The 12,087-nt window shown below is 48.4% G+C and overlaps 1 protein-coding gene across 3 annotated transcripts in view; it reads left to right on the top strand.

Annotated features, from left to right (window-relative positions):
- The first annotated feature begins 481 nt into the window (after window positions 1–481).
- Window positions 482–12,087, top strand: part of MEIS1 (Meis homeobox 1) — a 127,622-nt gene continuing 116,016 nt past the window's right edge. The window contains exons 1-6 of one of the 3 annotated variants that reach the window (XM_057497135.1): window positions 482–1,374; window positions 3,223–3,449; window positions 5,277–5,418; window positions 5,926–5,976; window positions 6,766–6,816; window positions 8,215–8,361. In XM_057497135.1, coding sequence (XP_057353118.1) covers window positions 1,363–1,374; window positions 3,223–3,449; window positions 5,277–5,418; window positions 5,926–5,976; window positions 6,766–6,816; window positions 8,215–8,361 — 630 coding nt within the window. In that variant the 5' untranslated portion in view covers window positions 482–1,362. The remainder of the gene's footprint in view (window positions 1,375–3,222; window positions 3,450–5,276; window positions 5,419–5,925; window positions 5,977–6,765; window positions 6,817–8,214; window positions 8,362–12,087) is intronic. The other 2 variants (XM_036920732.2, XM_036920731.2) reach the window with 2 other exon arrangements.

The following is a 12,087-nucleotide window of genomic DNA, read 5'->3' as shown; positions in this document are numbered from 1 at the left end:
GCCTCTGGGGCTGAGAGGTGGGGACGTCCAGACCCCAAAGTGAGAAAATGCAAGCATTTCCTTTCCTTGAGCTGGGGTGTCCACCTCGGACAGCAAAAAACTCTAAGCTGGATCTGCAGAAAGCCCCAGCCATCTCCACCCCACGTTCTCGGGACTCCTTAGCAGAGCCTCTTCCAGCGTTGTTTCTGCCCCTCCTCCTCGCTCCCGGCTTTTGCTACTTGGGGTATTCAGTTCTGAGAATCCAGTACTTTCAACATCACCCCGTCCGCCCTGAAATATACTGGCTGACCCCAACAATTTCGAGGAAAGTCATGAAGTCTATGCCCGAAATCCTGTGCAAAATAACTCCCGCTGCTGTCTGCCCCGCGTTTATTCCCAGTTCATTTCAAGAGTCGGTTTTGGGGAGAGAATCTGGAGGGGGAGGGAGAAAAAAGAATACAGAAAATAAAGCGGGCGGCCAGGGGCTGCCTCCCGCGTTTGTGCGCGTGTGCCCTGGGTTCGTGGGTGTTTGTGCCTGGCCGTGCGATTTAATGGAGCGCCTCTGCCTCTTCTGTGCGGCCAGAGCTCGCTTCGCGCACCCACCCCTGCCGAGGAGCCTACTTGCTGCAGCCCAATGCATTGTGTAAGACGCGACCTGTTATGGCCACCACTACTTCCGGGTTCTAGCATTCTGGTCGGAATCCACCTCTCCGCCTGTGCAACACACACTTTACACACGCACGGGGACTGCAAGCGGGCAGCATCGATCGTGGCTCCTTTAAGACAAACTCAGACAGACATTTTTTTTTAACCCTCCTCCTCTAATCTCCCTCCAGTGCAGCAGTTGCAAAGAGGGAGAGAGAGAAAGAGAGAGCAAGCGAGAGAAGAGAGAAACTGATTAGGAATTAGGACTGATTCGAGGGAAGCAAGCGCTAGGGCTTTGTGCATTTGAATATTAACATTTGAGGTGTTCTGACCAGAAGAAGACAGAGCGGATGATCATTCATTCACCACGTTGACAACCTCGCCTATGATTGACAGCCGGAGTGGCAGAAAGCCATGAGATTTGGTAGTTGGGTCTGAGGGGCGCTTTTTTTTTTTTTAACTGATTTTTGGGGGAGAGAAGATCTGCTTTTTTTTGCCCCCGCTGCTGTCTTGGAAACGGAGCGCTTTTATGCTCAGTGACTCGGGCGCTTTGCTTCAGGTCCCGTAGACCGAAGATCTGGGACCAGCAGCTCACGTTGCTGGAGACGTTAAGGGATTTTTCATCGTGCTTTAAAAACATTTTTTTTTTCCGGGGGAGTTTGCGTATTTGTTTCTTTTCACACTGGCCTTAAAGAGGATATATTAGAAGTTGAAGTAGGAAGGGAGCCAGGGAGGCCGATGGCGCAAAGGGTACGTATTAAAAAACAATTGTGGGACTCAAATGTGAGATTAAATTGAAACGTGGCTTAAAGACACTGCTAAAAAGTTTCCTCTTTTCTCTCTTTCTGAATGAGGCTTCTGAAGCCGTGGCCTAAAGCAAGAGGGTTTATTCAGTGCATTTGTATACTTACATATGTTACATGTAATTTTAATTCAACTAACCAAGTTTTCTAGAGATTCCTAACCAGCAGCTATATAAATAAAAATATAAGCTCGGGTGATTATCTGTTTAAAAAACAAAAACAAAAACAAAAAACGCTAGATACCTAATGCTATAATCTGAGCGTTCAGGGATCAGAAGTTTAAAGCTATTTTTAAACTAATATAAGCAGCTAGAAACTTCTGATATGTTATTGATTATGCTTATCTTTAATATCATTAGAAGTATTTAGCTTTTTAAAGCAAATTACTTTGTCATGGTACAATGGCTTTTGGGGGGCGGAAAACAATAATCTTTTAAAAGGAATTTTAATGTGCATGGATTTTTATGCAAGGTAATACTTGGAAAGTTTTTCTTAGAAAAACCCTGCACTAATTGGATACTAAGCACACAGCTACTCTCTTTAAAAATGCAATAACAATTTCCCCAATATTCCTATTTGAATGGAAATGTAGTGAGAGTAAAGTGAGACAATGACAACCCAGCTGAGGTAGTCTCTTAAAAGAAAGGGGGTCTACAAAAAGCCTTCCTTGCATAATTTGTGTCCTGGCCCTCAAAGCCCTGTTTGCAAAAGAAAGTTACTAGGCTGACACATTTTTCTTTACTCCTTTGGTTCAGGCAAATGTCAGCGTTCTTCCAAACTCTTTTCACACCTCTGGCTTTAAGGAGATGAAAGTGACAATTCCTCTTTTCTTTGAAAATCATTTCACTCTGGGCGCCTCGAAATCTTGGGAAAGGAACTTGACTGGAATGAAGCAATGAGAAAAATCTAGATTTTTAGATAGCTAAATTTTGCACACGAGAATAATGACAATATGAAAGTAGTCTTTCTGGGGTGCTTTTGCTGTTGAATTTGCTTTCAATCTGATGAGTAACATTTGCCTCGTTGACTTCTAGACTGGGGAGAAAGTTCCTAAGAGTAGGAAAAACCAGAATAACCAAATGCTCCAACTATAGATTTTCTGTACTTTGTATGGGGGGAAGGGATATTGCCCAATTTTAGATTTAGTTCTAATGTACAAGGGAAGCTACCCTCCTCTGAGTTTCACTCATAAGGGGGCCAGTTAGTTTTCTGTAATTTCACAGTTTGTCTTGGAAAGCAGAGGAAATGCAGTGTCTTGCAGGACTGCCTAAGCCCACGCTGGCAGGGAAAGAAAATGAGAAGCCTGTCTGAATTCATGTGCCTGGCTTAGCTGTTCCCATCGTAACTTTTTTTTTTTAATTCCCCCTGATGGGAAGGGGCTGTGAACCTAGACGGGTCTGCTGCCCTGTCCTGGCACTTTTTTATTATTGTGATTTTGAATGTCCTTCTCTAGAGACATGCACGTTTTACCTTCCACCCTCCCGGAGAATGCCTCCCTTTCTTCTCTTCTTCCTTCCTTCCTTGCCAAAGGATCCTGAATTTTTGAACTAGTTGATAGGGATACAAGTTAGGGCAAGAGCATTCATCCTTGCCGAATCTCACCGAGAATCCTAGAATTTGTACATTAAAAATTATTTTTTTTTAATGAGAAATCTCAACTTTAGAGATGCAAGGCCACTGAATTCCGGGTAGAAGGATCCAGCGGGACAGACATTATATAAGCTCCATGCCCTGCCGTTCCCCTATTTGCCCGCCTGACTTTCTGAACCTTGTTTCTCTCCTATTTGTCATGCAGTACGACGATCTACCCCATTACGGGGGCATGGATGGAGTAGGCATCCCCTCCACGATGTATGGGGACCCGCATGCGGCCAGGTCCATGCAGCCGGTCCACCACCTGAACCACGGGCCTCCTCTGCACTCGCATCAGTATCCGCACACAGCTCACACCAACGCCATGGCCCCCAGCATGGGTTCCTCCGTCAATGACGCGTTAAAGAGAGATAAAGATGCCATTTATGGGTAGGTACATCGGGCAGCAGGCTAAGTAGTTAAGACGCGATGCTTCCCTTATTTCCCTTTGCCTTGGGTAAGAGGAAAGCTGGAGCCCTATGGATTGGAGGAACATTATTTGGTGGCTTTCCATTCACATTGCACGGAGAACTTGGGGAGGCGGCCTGCCATCCCGGACGCCCCCCATTTCCACAAACGCTCTGAGCTCGCCCAGCATCCCGCTCCGTGGAGTCCCTGCCCGCGAAGGGGTCGCCGTGCAAGAGAAGTTGCCAAAGGTCCCCCGTCCTCTCTCAGCCCTTGACGTGGTAGCTCAGCGTGTTGGAGTCCTCGCTGGCTCGACTTCGCTGGGAGAGCGTTGGGGGTTTCTAAATGTAAACGCCTTTGTGTTGGAACGAAACTTTTAGGTTAAGGGAAAATCTTTTAAGCCACTGATTGTTCTGACTTGCTAAGTTTACTCAGCAACCGTATGCTGGCTCTGCCACGGCACAATAAAATCAATGGAGGACAGTTGCAGGTCAGGCAAGGGGGAACATGCTTTTGCATTTAGGGAGTTTGACCACTGTAGTCAAGGAGAGGAGCTCGCTCTTTATTGTTAACAAACATTTAAAAAACTTTTAGCCATTTTAATACTTTGTGTTTAAAGGCGAAAGCTGCAGGGTTTAAAAGTAGATTCCGGGTGCCCTCGGGCCGGTGTTGTTTTCAGGCTGCGGTTTACACTGCGTTCGCCCTGGCCTTTCTCTCAGACCCTGGACTAGTAAAATCCTATCCAAGTCACTTGTGCCTACTGTGTGCTGATGAATTTGGGGACATCTTATTACTTTGCAGCAACTTTATTTCTATTTATTTCTTCTTTTGAATAAAATTCACGCAACACTGACCCTTCCCAGCTGAAAACCCTTTTGCTTTATCTACTGGTTCCTTGTGCAATGGGCTTGTTTAAATCCCACTGTTCTCTCCGCAGCGTTAACTGCAAATGGTTTAGGCTCCGGGACAGAACATTTGGGGAAGCTTTGAAAAAGCTCCCAAACTGTTAAATTCCCAACTGGCCTGTGAGAACTAATAAAAGACTTGAGACACCTCCTTGGACATTAGAAGAAGCTCTTTTTTTTTTTTATGGGCTGAGATAAGCGACATCTAGGCCCCTTGCAATACTAGCTGCCTTGCCATGCGGCAGAGGCAAAAGGAAAGGCTTTACCGCAGGAATATTTGAAGGAACTTTCTTTGGTGGGTTGTGGGGGCCATTGGCGAAGGGAGGGAAGTGTGCAGGGAGCCGAGGAGGAGCCTCTCTGCTTTCTGAGGGCCGTGGCGTCGGGATCCGTAGGTGAGGCCCCCTGACAGTCGGTCTGCAGCCATAAGGTCCTTTCCCCAAGTTAGCTGAGCGCCTGCCACCGAGCTCCCCGAGCCCTGGGCTTCCCGAGGCTGCCTGGGAGGAACCCACTTGAACGCTCTTTCGCAGCCCCTGTGCTCAGCGCCTTTCTCGTTCATCAGGTCCTGGATGCGCAGCGGAGGAACGAGGGCTAGTCGGGGTGGGAAACTTAATTCAAAATGGCTGCTGGAACCGCTTGGGTTTTATTCTTAGCAAATGTTACCAATTTCTCTGGCCAGATATGCTGAACTGCCCCTCAGATATTGTCCATGGCTTAGGGCCTCCGACTCTGGGGCCATTGGAGAAAGGGGAGGTGAACAGTCACCTGGGGTTGGGGGGCGGTTAGTAAATGACAAAATCAGGGAGGGGGTCCCTGCCTCGTGCTCCTCCGGCTGTTTTTCTGGGACGCCTTTTTTCACCGACTCGGGACTAACCATTGTATTGTTTGTGATTGTTGTATTTTCTTGCAGACACCCCCTCTTCCCTCTCTTAGCACTGATTTTTGAGAAATGTGAATTAGCTACTTGTACCCCCCGTGAGCCAGGGGTGGCGGGCGGGGACGTCTGCTCGTCAGAGTCATTCAATGAAGATATAGCCGTGTTCGCCAAACAGGTCAGCAAAATAAATGTTTATTAAGTTAAGAAAAAAAAAGGACCTCCCTTCCCCCACCCGACCCATTTTCAAAAGTAACCAGCAAATAGGCCAACCCTAAGTCATGCCTGTTACATTTACCCTGAGATTTTCCTCCTATGTGTCTGTATGCAGACGACTTAAAAATCGCCCCTATTCTTCCCAACTCCCGCTCCAGAAAGCTCACTCTGTAAAATAAAATCACAAACACCACGCGCTGTAGCTAGCTCCCTTGGACTTGGCGAGCTGGGCAGCGTCCTCTAGAAGCGAAGTTGCTGCTAGAAGTAACCCTGAGCTCTGGGCTTGTCTTGAGCTTATTTGATTCATATTGGAGTGCTTCTGCGCGGGACGAACTCGGTGTCACCGAGTCCCTCCCAGAATTTACATTCTGTCCCTGACAGTGTAATGAGGCAAGAAACTAGGAAGGCGACCAGATTTCAAATTTTTCTTTCTTTCCCTCCCTCCCCTTTCCTTCTCACTTGTATTTAGATTCGCGCAGAAAAACCTCTATTTTCTTCTAATCCAGAACTGGATAACTTGGTAAGAGCGGACCGTTTACTCTCCTCCCCCATTTCCCCTCCCCCCCAAGCCCCACAGCTTTGCTTTGAGAGCCCAGAGATTTCTAGACTGGTCTTCCCGTAGCTGCACATCAGCTGCACAGGTTTCTGTCCACGGACAAGTGGTATGGGACAAGATCTCGGGCAAAAAAATTCATCTCGAGAGGGGCCGGGCGAGCCGGCGTGGGGAAACGCGAGCTTTTGTTTTTTATGACAGCCGGGCAGCGCAGCTCTAATAAGCACGGGGATTTATCTCTGGGCCTGTCGGCGTGTGTGCTTAAACTTTGTGGACTTCCCAGCCCTCAGAGTGGCGTCACGAGAGCAGCGACCGGGCCAGAGCCCCCCAAACCACCACTTTGCCTGAAAGGTGTACGGAAATTAGAAAGTTTGCAGTGTGAAAAGCCACACTTTGGGGACTATTGGGGATATTTTCCGTACACTCCTTCCCAGGAAACATCGAGTCCAGGGATGTGGCTCTTTCGGGGTGGGGTGGAGGCAGTGGGGCTGAAAATAGGGAGAGCCATGGGGGAGGAGAGCGTTTATGTTCCCCACTTAGATGCTTTGTTGTTGTTTAGCTTTTTTTTCTCTCCTTAAGAAATATAAACCTCTAGATGGTACCCAGTCGCTGCTATTAAGTTTTAGTGTTATTGCCATAAATCAGAATAACTCTATTTACTGGGGGAGAGGGAGGTGGGCTGGAGATGCTACAGCTGTGACAGCCAATTTTCTGGAAACTAGGAATGGGGCGCTCATTCTTTTTGTATCTTTGCAGATGATTCAAGCCATACAAGTATTAAGGTTTCATCTGTTGGAATTAGAGAAGGTAATTTCCCTAGCCTCTTTTTCCTTTTGCTTCCCCCTCACCCCCAAACACTCATGGAGGGAGGGTTCCGAATGGCTGAAGTTCAGGCTTCTGAGACATTTGCATAAATGTCTTTCTTTCTGGTAATTAGTGTCAAGGCCAATCTTAAAGTCCATTTCTCTTTGCAGTTTAATTACAATTTCAGCCACTAAAACCAGGATCATGAACGCCCTAGCCTTGTATTCATTCTTAATACCTTGCTGGCTTTGTATAAATAGTTGCAATTGTATGCATCCCCCTGGATATTTGGAATGCTGTTGGAGTTTGCTTCACAGGTTATATATACCTTTTTGGTCTCTTCCTCCCTCTCCACTTTGCTACCTCTGTGTTGGGTGGGAGAGAGGTTTGTTTAGTTTTAGTGAGTTTCTGGAAGACAGTCTGAGTACAGCGGCAGGTCAGACACAGAGGAAAGGCAGAGGGGGAGGAGGAGGAGTGGGCAGGGAATCTGGAGGAGGTGGTGGGGGAGGCAAATGAAACCTTTTGCAGAGACAAAGCAGAGTTGAGAGTTGTGTCAATTTCTTGAATCTGTGAATCTTGCACACACCTCACCTTCACACTCAAGAAAGGGTGTGGATAACATGATTTTGCTAGTCCTTCTATAGATCTCAGCGATAAGAACTTAATGCATTGTAATTCAAACTAACATTAAATTGCAAGCACACTGTTGTTTCTTGTGAATTTTTGCATGTCAGTGATGCCTGGGACCTATAAGAGACCTCTCCACTTACACTTACATATTTTGAGGCATTCTTTTTCCCATTAAAAACAATCAACATGATACATTTTTGTGGCTATAGGTTCTTTTTTGCCATATCATGAGTACTGGCGATTTGATTTCCTTCTACTTTTTTTTTTAAAGGAAGTATCCTAAATATGATTTTAATGGATAGAAACCCTAATTACAAGTATTACAAGAACTTGTGTTGTCAGGTATATATCCTCTGCCACCACAGTACTGGTCTTTCGGAATCTATATATTCACATTTTTTCCTTAGACATGGTGGAAAAGGACTTACGATAAAGTAACTGGATGAAATTAAATAGTTTACCTTAAATGTCACCCACGCAGGTCACCTCTCTAATGGCCACAACCCCAGGAGCAGATGAATTTAACACGGGTGTTGAATATGTTGTAGTCTGTGAATCATCTTGTCACTGTCAATTTTCTGGGATATCTCTATTTTGCAAGAAAAGAAAGTTATTCCTAATTCTGAATGCGTCTGGGGGTCTCTGGAGGACAATTGCCCTGTGTTTCCCTATTTGGAAGTTTGGATCTCACAAGGGGGCTGGATTGCACTTGTCAATGTCATTTATGCACTCCTGATTATATTTCCATTTTTTATTTCTGTCATAATATAGGTACACGAATTATGTGACAATTTCTGCCACCGGTATATTAGCTGTTTGAAAGGGAAAATGCCTATCGATTTGGTGATAGACGATAGAGAAGGAGGATCAAAATCAGACAGTGAGGATATAACAAGATCAGCAAATCTAACCGACCAGGTATGCGCTTTTCAATTTCAACATCCCTAGGAAAAAAAAAATCTGTATGCATATTGCTTGCTGGGTCACTACCACCTCCTTTTATTATTTGCATATGATTAAGTTCCTTTTAGATACATTTCCATCGAAATGAAAATTTTTGAATAATGTGGCTATTATTGCTTCATTAAGGCTGACTCTGGGATTCGACCTGGAGAGATGAGCTTGTAAAAGCTTTGCCTGCAAACTTGACCTGTTTCTTGTCTCTTTTAATTTTTGTCTTTATTTTATTTACCCTCTGTAATAATGGGAGTGTTAACTACCAGTGACCGCCTCTGATTGTAGGGCTTTGTTCTGGAGCATTTTATCCCCTTCTACCTCGAAGAAAAGAAAAGTGTAGGGTCTGCTTATTTCTTATTTTATTGGGAATAAATCCAAGATAGGTGGTCTAAGAGAGACAGTGAGGGTTTGAAATCTAGCAAATGCTGGCTATTTTCTCCCTGTCTGTACGGTTCATTAGCCTGTCTTGTCAGTTTTCCTCGGCCGAGCACGTCTAGACCTCACTGAACATCGCTTTGTGCAGTGCTGGCTGCAAACTCGCCCATTTTATTGTCCTTAAGAGAAAAAATAAGACCAGGCCGAGGTTATAAAAACAGATAAATATGGACGTTTCTCCTCCTCCTTTCCACTCATCCTCCAGCTGGTGTGTATACTGGGCCCTCTGGGTTGGCAGCTTTTGGAAGTGTCAGCGTGAGGGGCACCCGGCGACTCCCTCGGTGTGGTGGGTGGGGGACCTCGCGCCGCCTTCGCTATCAGCTGCCGGCCTTTGCTTGCTTCACCCCCTCCTATGCAGTCCTCCCTCCAGACCCTTCTTCTGCTGTGTTGCTAAGTGGGGACGACTTTTATTTGGATCTGGTGCGGGGAATTTCTCTCCCTCTCTCACTCCAGCACCACTGTTTGCTCCTAGTGTCTGTCTCTCTCTCTCCTGTCGCTGTGTCTCTGGACTGGTCCAAAGAAGTTGTAAAAATGCAATGAAAGTGAAAACGTGAGGAGTGGGCGAGCTGAAACAGGGCTCCGGACAGCTCTCCGAGGAGAATTGTTGCAGCGCATCCAGAACTTGCGCTGCAGACCTCCTCTGGCCTTTCCATACATAAGTGAAGGCCCAGAGTTGTTTCTCTTTCTGACTTGGCACGTGAGCCCGGTCTTGGGGAAGAGATCAGCTTGCCTTTGTTAAGCCAAAGGACAGCCAGTCGTGCAGTTTTCCTTTGCAAGCTCTGCCATGATCACTATTGGCCAGCGGCTGTCTTGCAGAGCCCTGATGGGAGTGTGCGACTCCTCAGTCTTGGTGTCATCTTAAAGTTTTCTCTCACCCCCTTAAAATAAATTCCTAGCTTGAATTTCTCTAGATGACTCCGCGACAGGGGCTGAATTCCTCCTTTCTCCATGAGGAGTGGAGGGCAGGCAGCGCTGGGCTTTAAAAACGCCAACGCGCCGGCTCTTTACTGTTATTTGGCTATTTGCAAACTTTCGGCAGTGTAGACCAGTGTGCACAGGACAGGCAGCCTGCGCAATCCCCAGAGCGACCCTGCCGAGGTGGGAAAGCTGCAGGCGGCTCCCGGCTCAGGTCCAGCCCCGGTCCCGCCCCGTGGGCTACCGGGCCTCCAGTCTAATTCAGCCAGCCAGCCCTCGCCCAGAGCTGTTAAATGCAGATTCCGCCAAGGAACCCTCCGGTAGCTGCTGTTGAATAAAAACTGTAATCCAACAAGCCTAACTAGAAAATGGGATTCTGAAAACTCCGGAGTGCTGGGTACATAAAGCTATTTGAGCAAATTACAAGAATCGCTTAGGGGCATGAATGAAATCAACACTTTAATTGCCTCCAAAATGAAGATTTATACCCCATTTTCTAAACGAATCATTATTTTATTAAAGTCAAAGATAAGGGACCAAAGTTATAGGGTTTTTTTTGGGGGGGGGGGAACAAAATTGATATAACATTCCACCCATCCTTGGGTTTTCCCTCTACTCCTTCGGTAAACTTTTGTTTCTCAGTTAACTTAGTTTGAGGTATGCAGATTGGTAGGCAATTGTATGGGGCAAAATTGGCGTTTTTATTCTCCTCCTGCACTACAAAACGGGAAGCGGGCAGCCCGTCCCGGCGGCTTAGGAGTGGACTTCGAAGCTTTGACTGAGCTCGTGGTGCTCTTGGCTCAGGCGCGTGGGAGAGCTCGCGTGACCCCTCGGGTTCACCTGGGTCTCAGTTGGTCCGAGGGCAGGAAACCCAAGTTTGTTCCTATTGTCCGCTTCCCGGGAGGCAGGAGAAAGTGTGCCTGGGCTCCCTTTGGAGCGGGAAGCGCAGAGCGCGGGGCTCACCCGGGAGCGTGCCACGGTCGCAGAGTGCAGTCCCTGTACTGGGAGGTGGGGGGCATGGGACGAGTCACAGGGCCGCCCCGTGGGCGCCAGTCCTCCCCGACTGGAGCCCGCTCGCCAATCCCCGGGGGCGCTGGACCCCTAGTGCGGCGCCTTGGGGGCCCGGCCCAGCAAGGACAGCCTCGCCACCTGTCTGCGAATGCGGCCCAGCCAGTTTGAGCGCAGGCCGACCGTGCGCTCTGGGACTGGATGCTTCAGGTGTGGTGCGAGCGCTGGGCCTCGTTAGCTCATTAACCCCTCTGTCCCTAGGGCCGCTGGCGGCACGGTTTCCTTTATTTTACTTTTTTCCTCTGAGGGCGCAAAGGCTGCTACTCGCGCAGGGATCGGGGATCGACGACTTTGATTATCAGCCGTTTCCCGGAGGGCTAAGTAGGCGGAAATTCACTTGGCCTTGTAGTTTTGTTGGCTTGGTTTTTTAATTTTTTGTATATTTAAAAATCAGATTAAGAAGCCAGTAGAAACCGTAACCCCTTTTGCTCTCCTTCCACCCGTAGTGCCCCCCCCCACGACTCCCACTCCTAGACCCCGAGGTCCCAGGTCTCAGAGTCACCTCCAGCTGGCGCAGGCCTCCCGGGCGCCCTCTCCCGACCGCGACGCTCCGGGCTCGGCAAGAACGCTTCCCAAGCCCGGGCACTGGGGTCAGCGAGGTGCACCTGGGGTTTCGGGCCTCGTCTTGGGGCGAGGGCCCTGCTGCGACCCGGGAGAGGGCGCCGAGGGGGAGCACGGCTAGAGGAGTTGAGGTGAGAGTTGAGTTTGGCTGTCAGTGGAGAAGGACGTGGGTCCGAAGAGAGGCGGGGCGCCCGTATTTAGGGGGCCAGCGTGGAACTGGGGAAGCCCAGAGGGGTTAGACGGGGAAGATCCCGGCCTCCCATACGCTAGACTTCAGGCAGTGCTCAGACAGGAGCCGTCGAAGGAAGCCTTCCTTCCCAGGGCTGTCCTGTTGCTCGCCACTCCTTGAACCTAAGCATTTTCCAGTCCAAGAACGGGAGCAGAGAGAGAATGAACAGAGGAGCGAAGAGTCTCTGGGCCACTAAGGCCGCCTCCGGAGGTGGCCTCCCCTGCTCGTAGCTAGCGGGGACTAGCTGAGCCTGTGCTCAGGCGCCAGCCCCCGTTCTCCCACAAGCAGCGGGAGGTAAAGAAATGGTCCCTTTGGATTACAATTTTTATTCAGCAGCAGCTCTCCGGGGGGTCTTCCTCAGAATCTGCATTTAACGGCTCCTGGGCAAGGCTAGCAGGCTGCACGGGGCGCCCTGTTGCATGCTAATACAGATTTGTCTCTACCGTCTGGGGAGAAGTAATGTGTCTCGCAGAGATGGA

The sequence above is a fragment of the Manis pentadactyla genome, chromosome 2 (assembly GCF_030020395.1).
Source record: "Manis pentadactyla isolate mManPen7 chromosome 2, mManPen7.hap1, whole genome shotgun sequence".
Lineage (NCBI taxonomy): Eukaryota > Metazoa > Chordata > Mammalia > Pholidota > Manidae > Manis > Manis pentadactyla.
The sequence above is the reverse complement of the archived record's forward strand: the minus strand, read 5'-3'. Positions and strand labels throughout refer to the sequence as shown.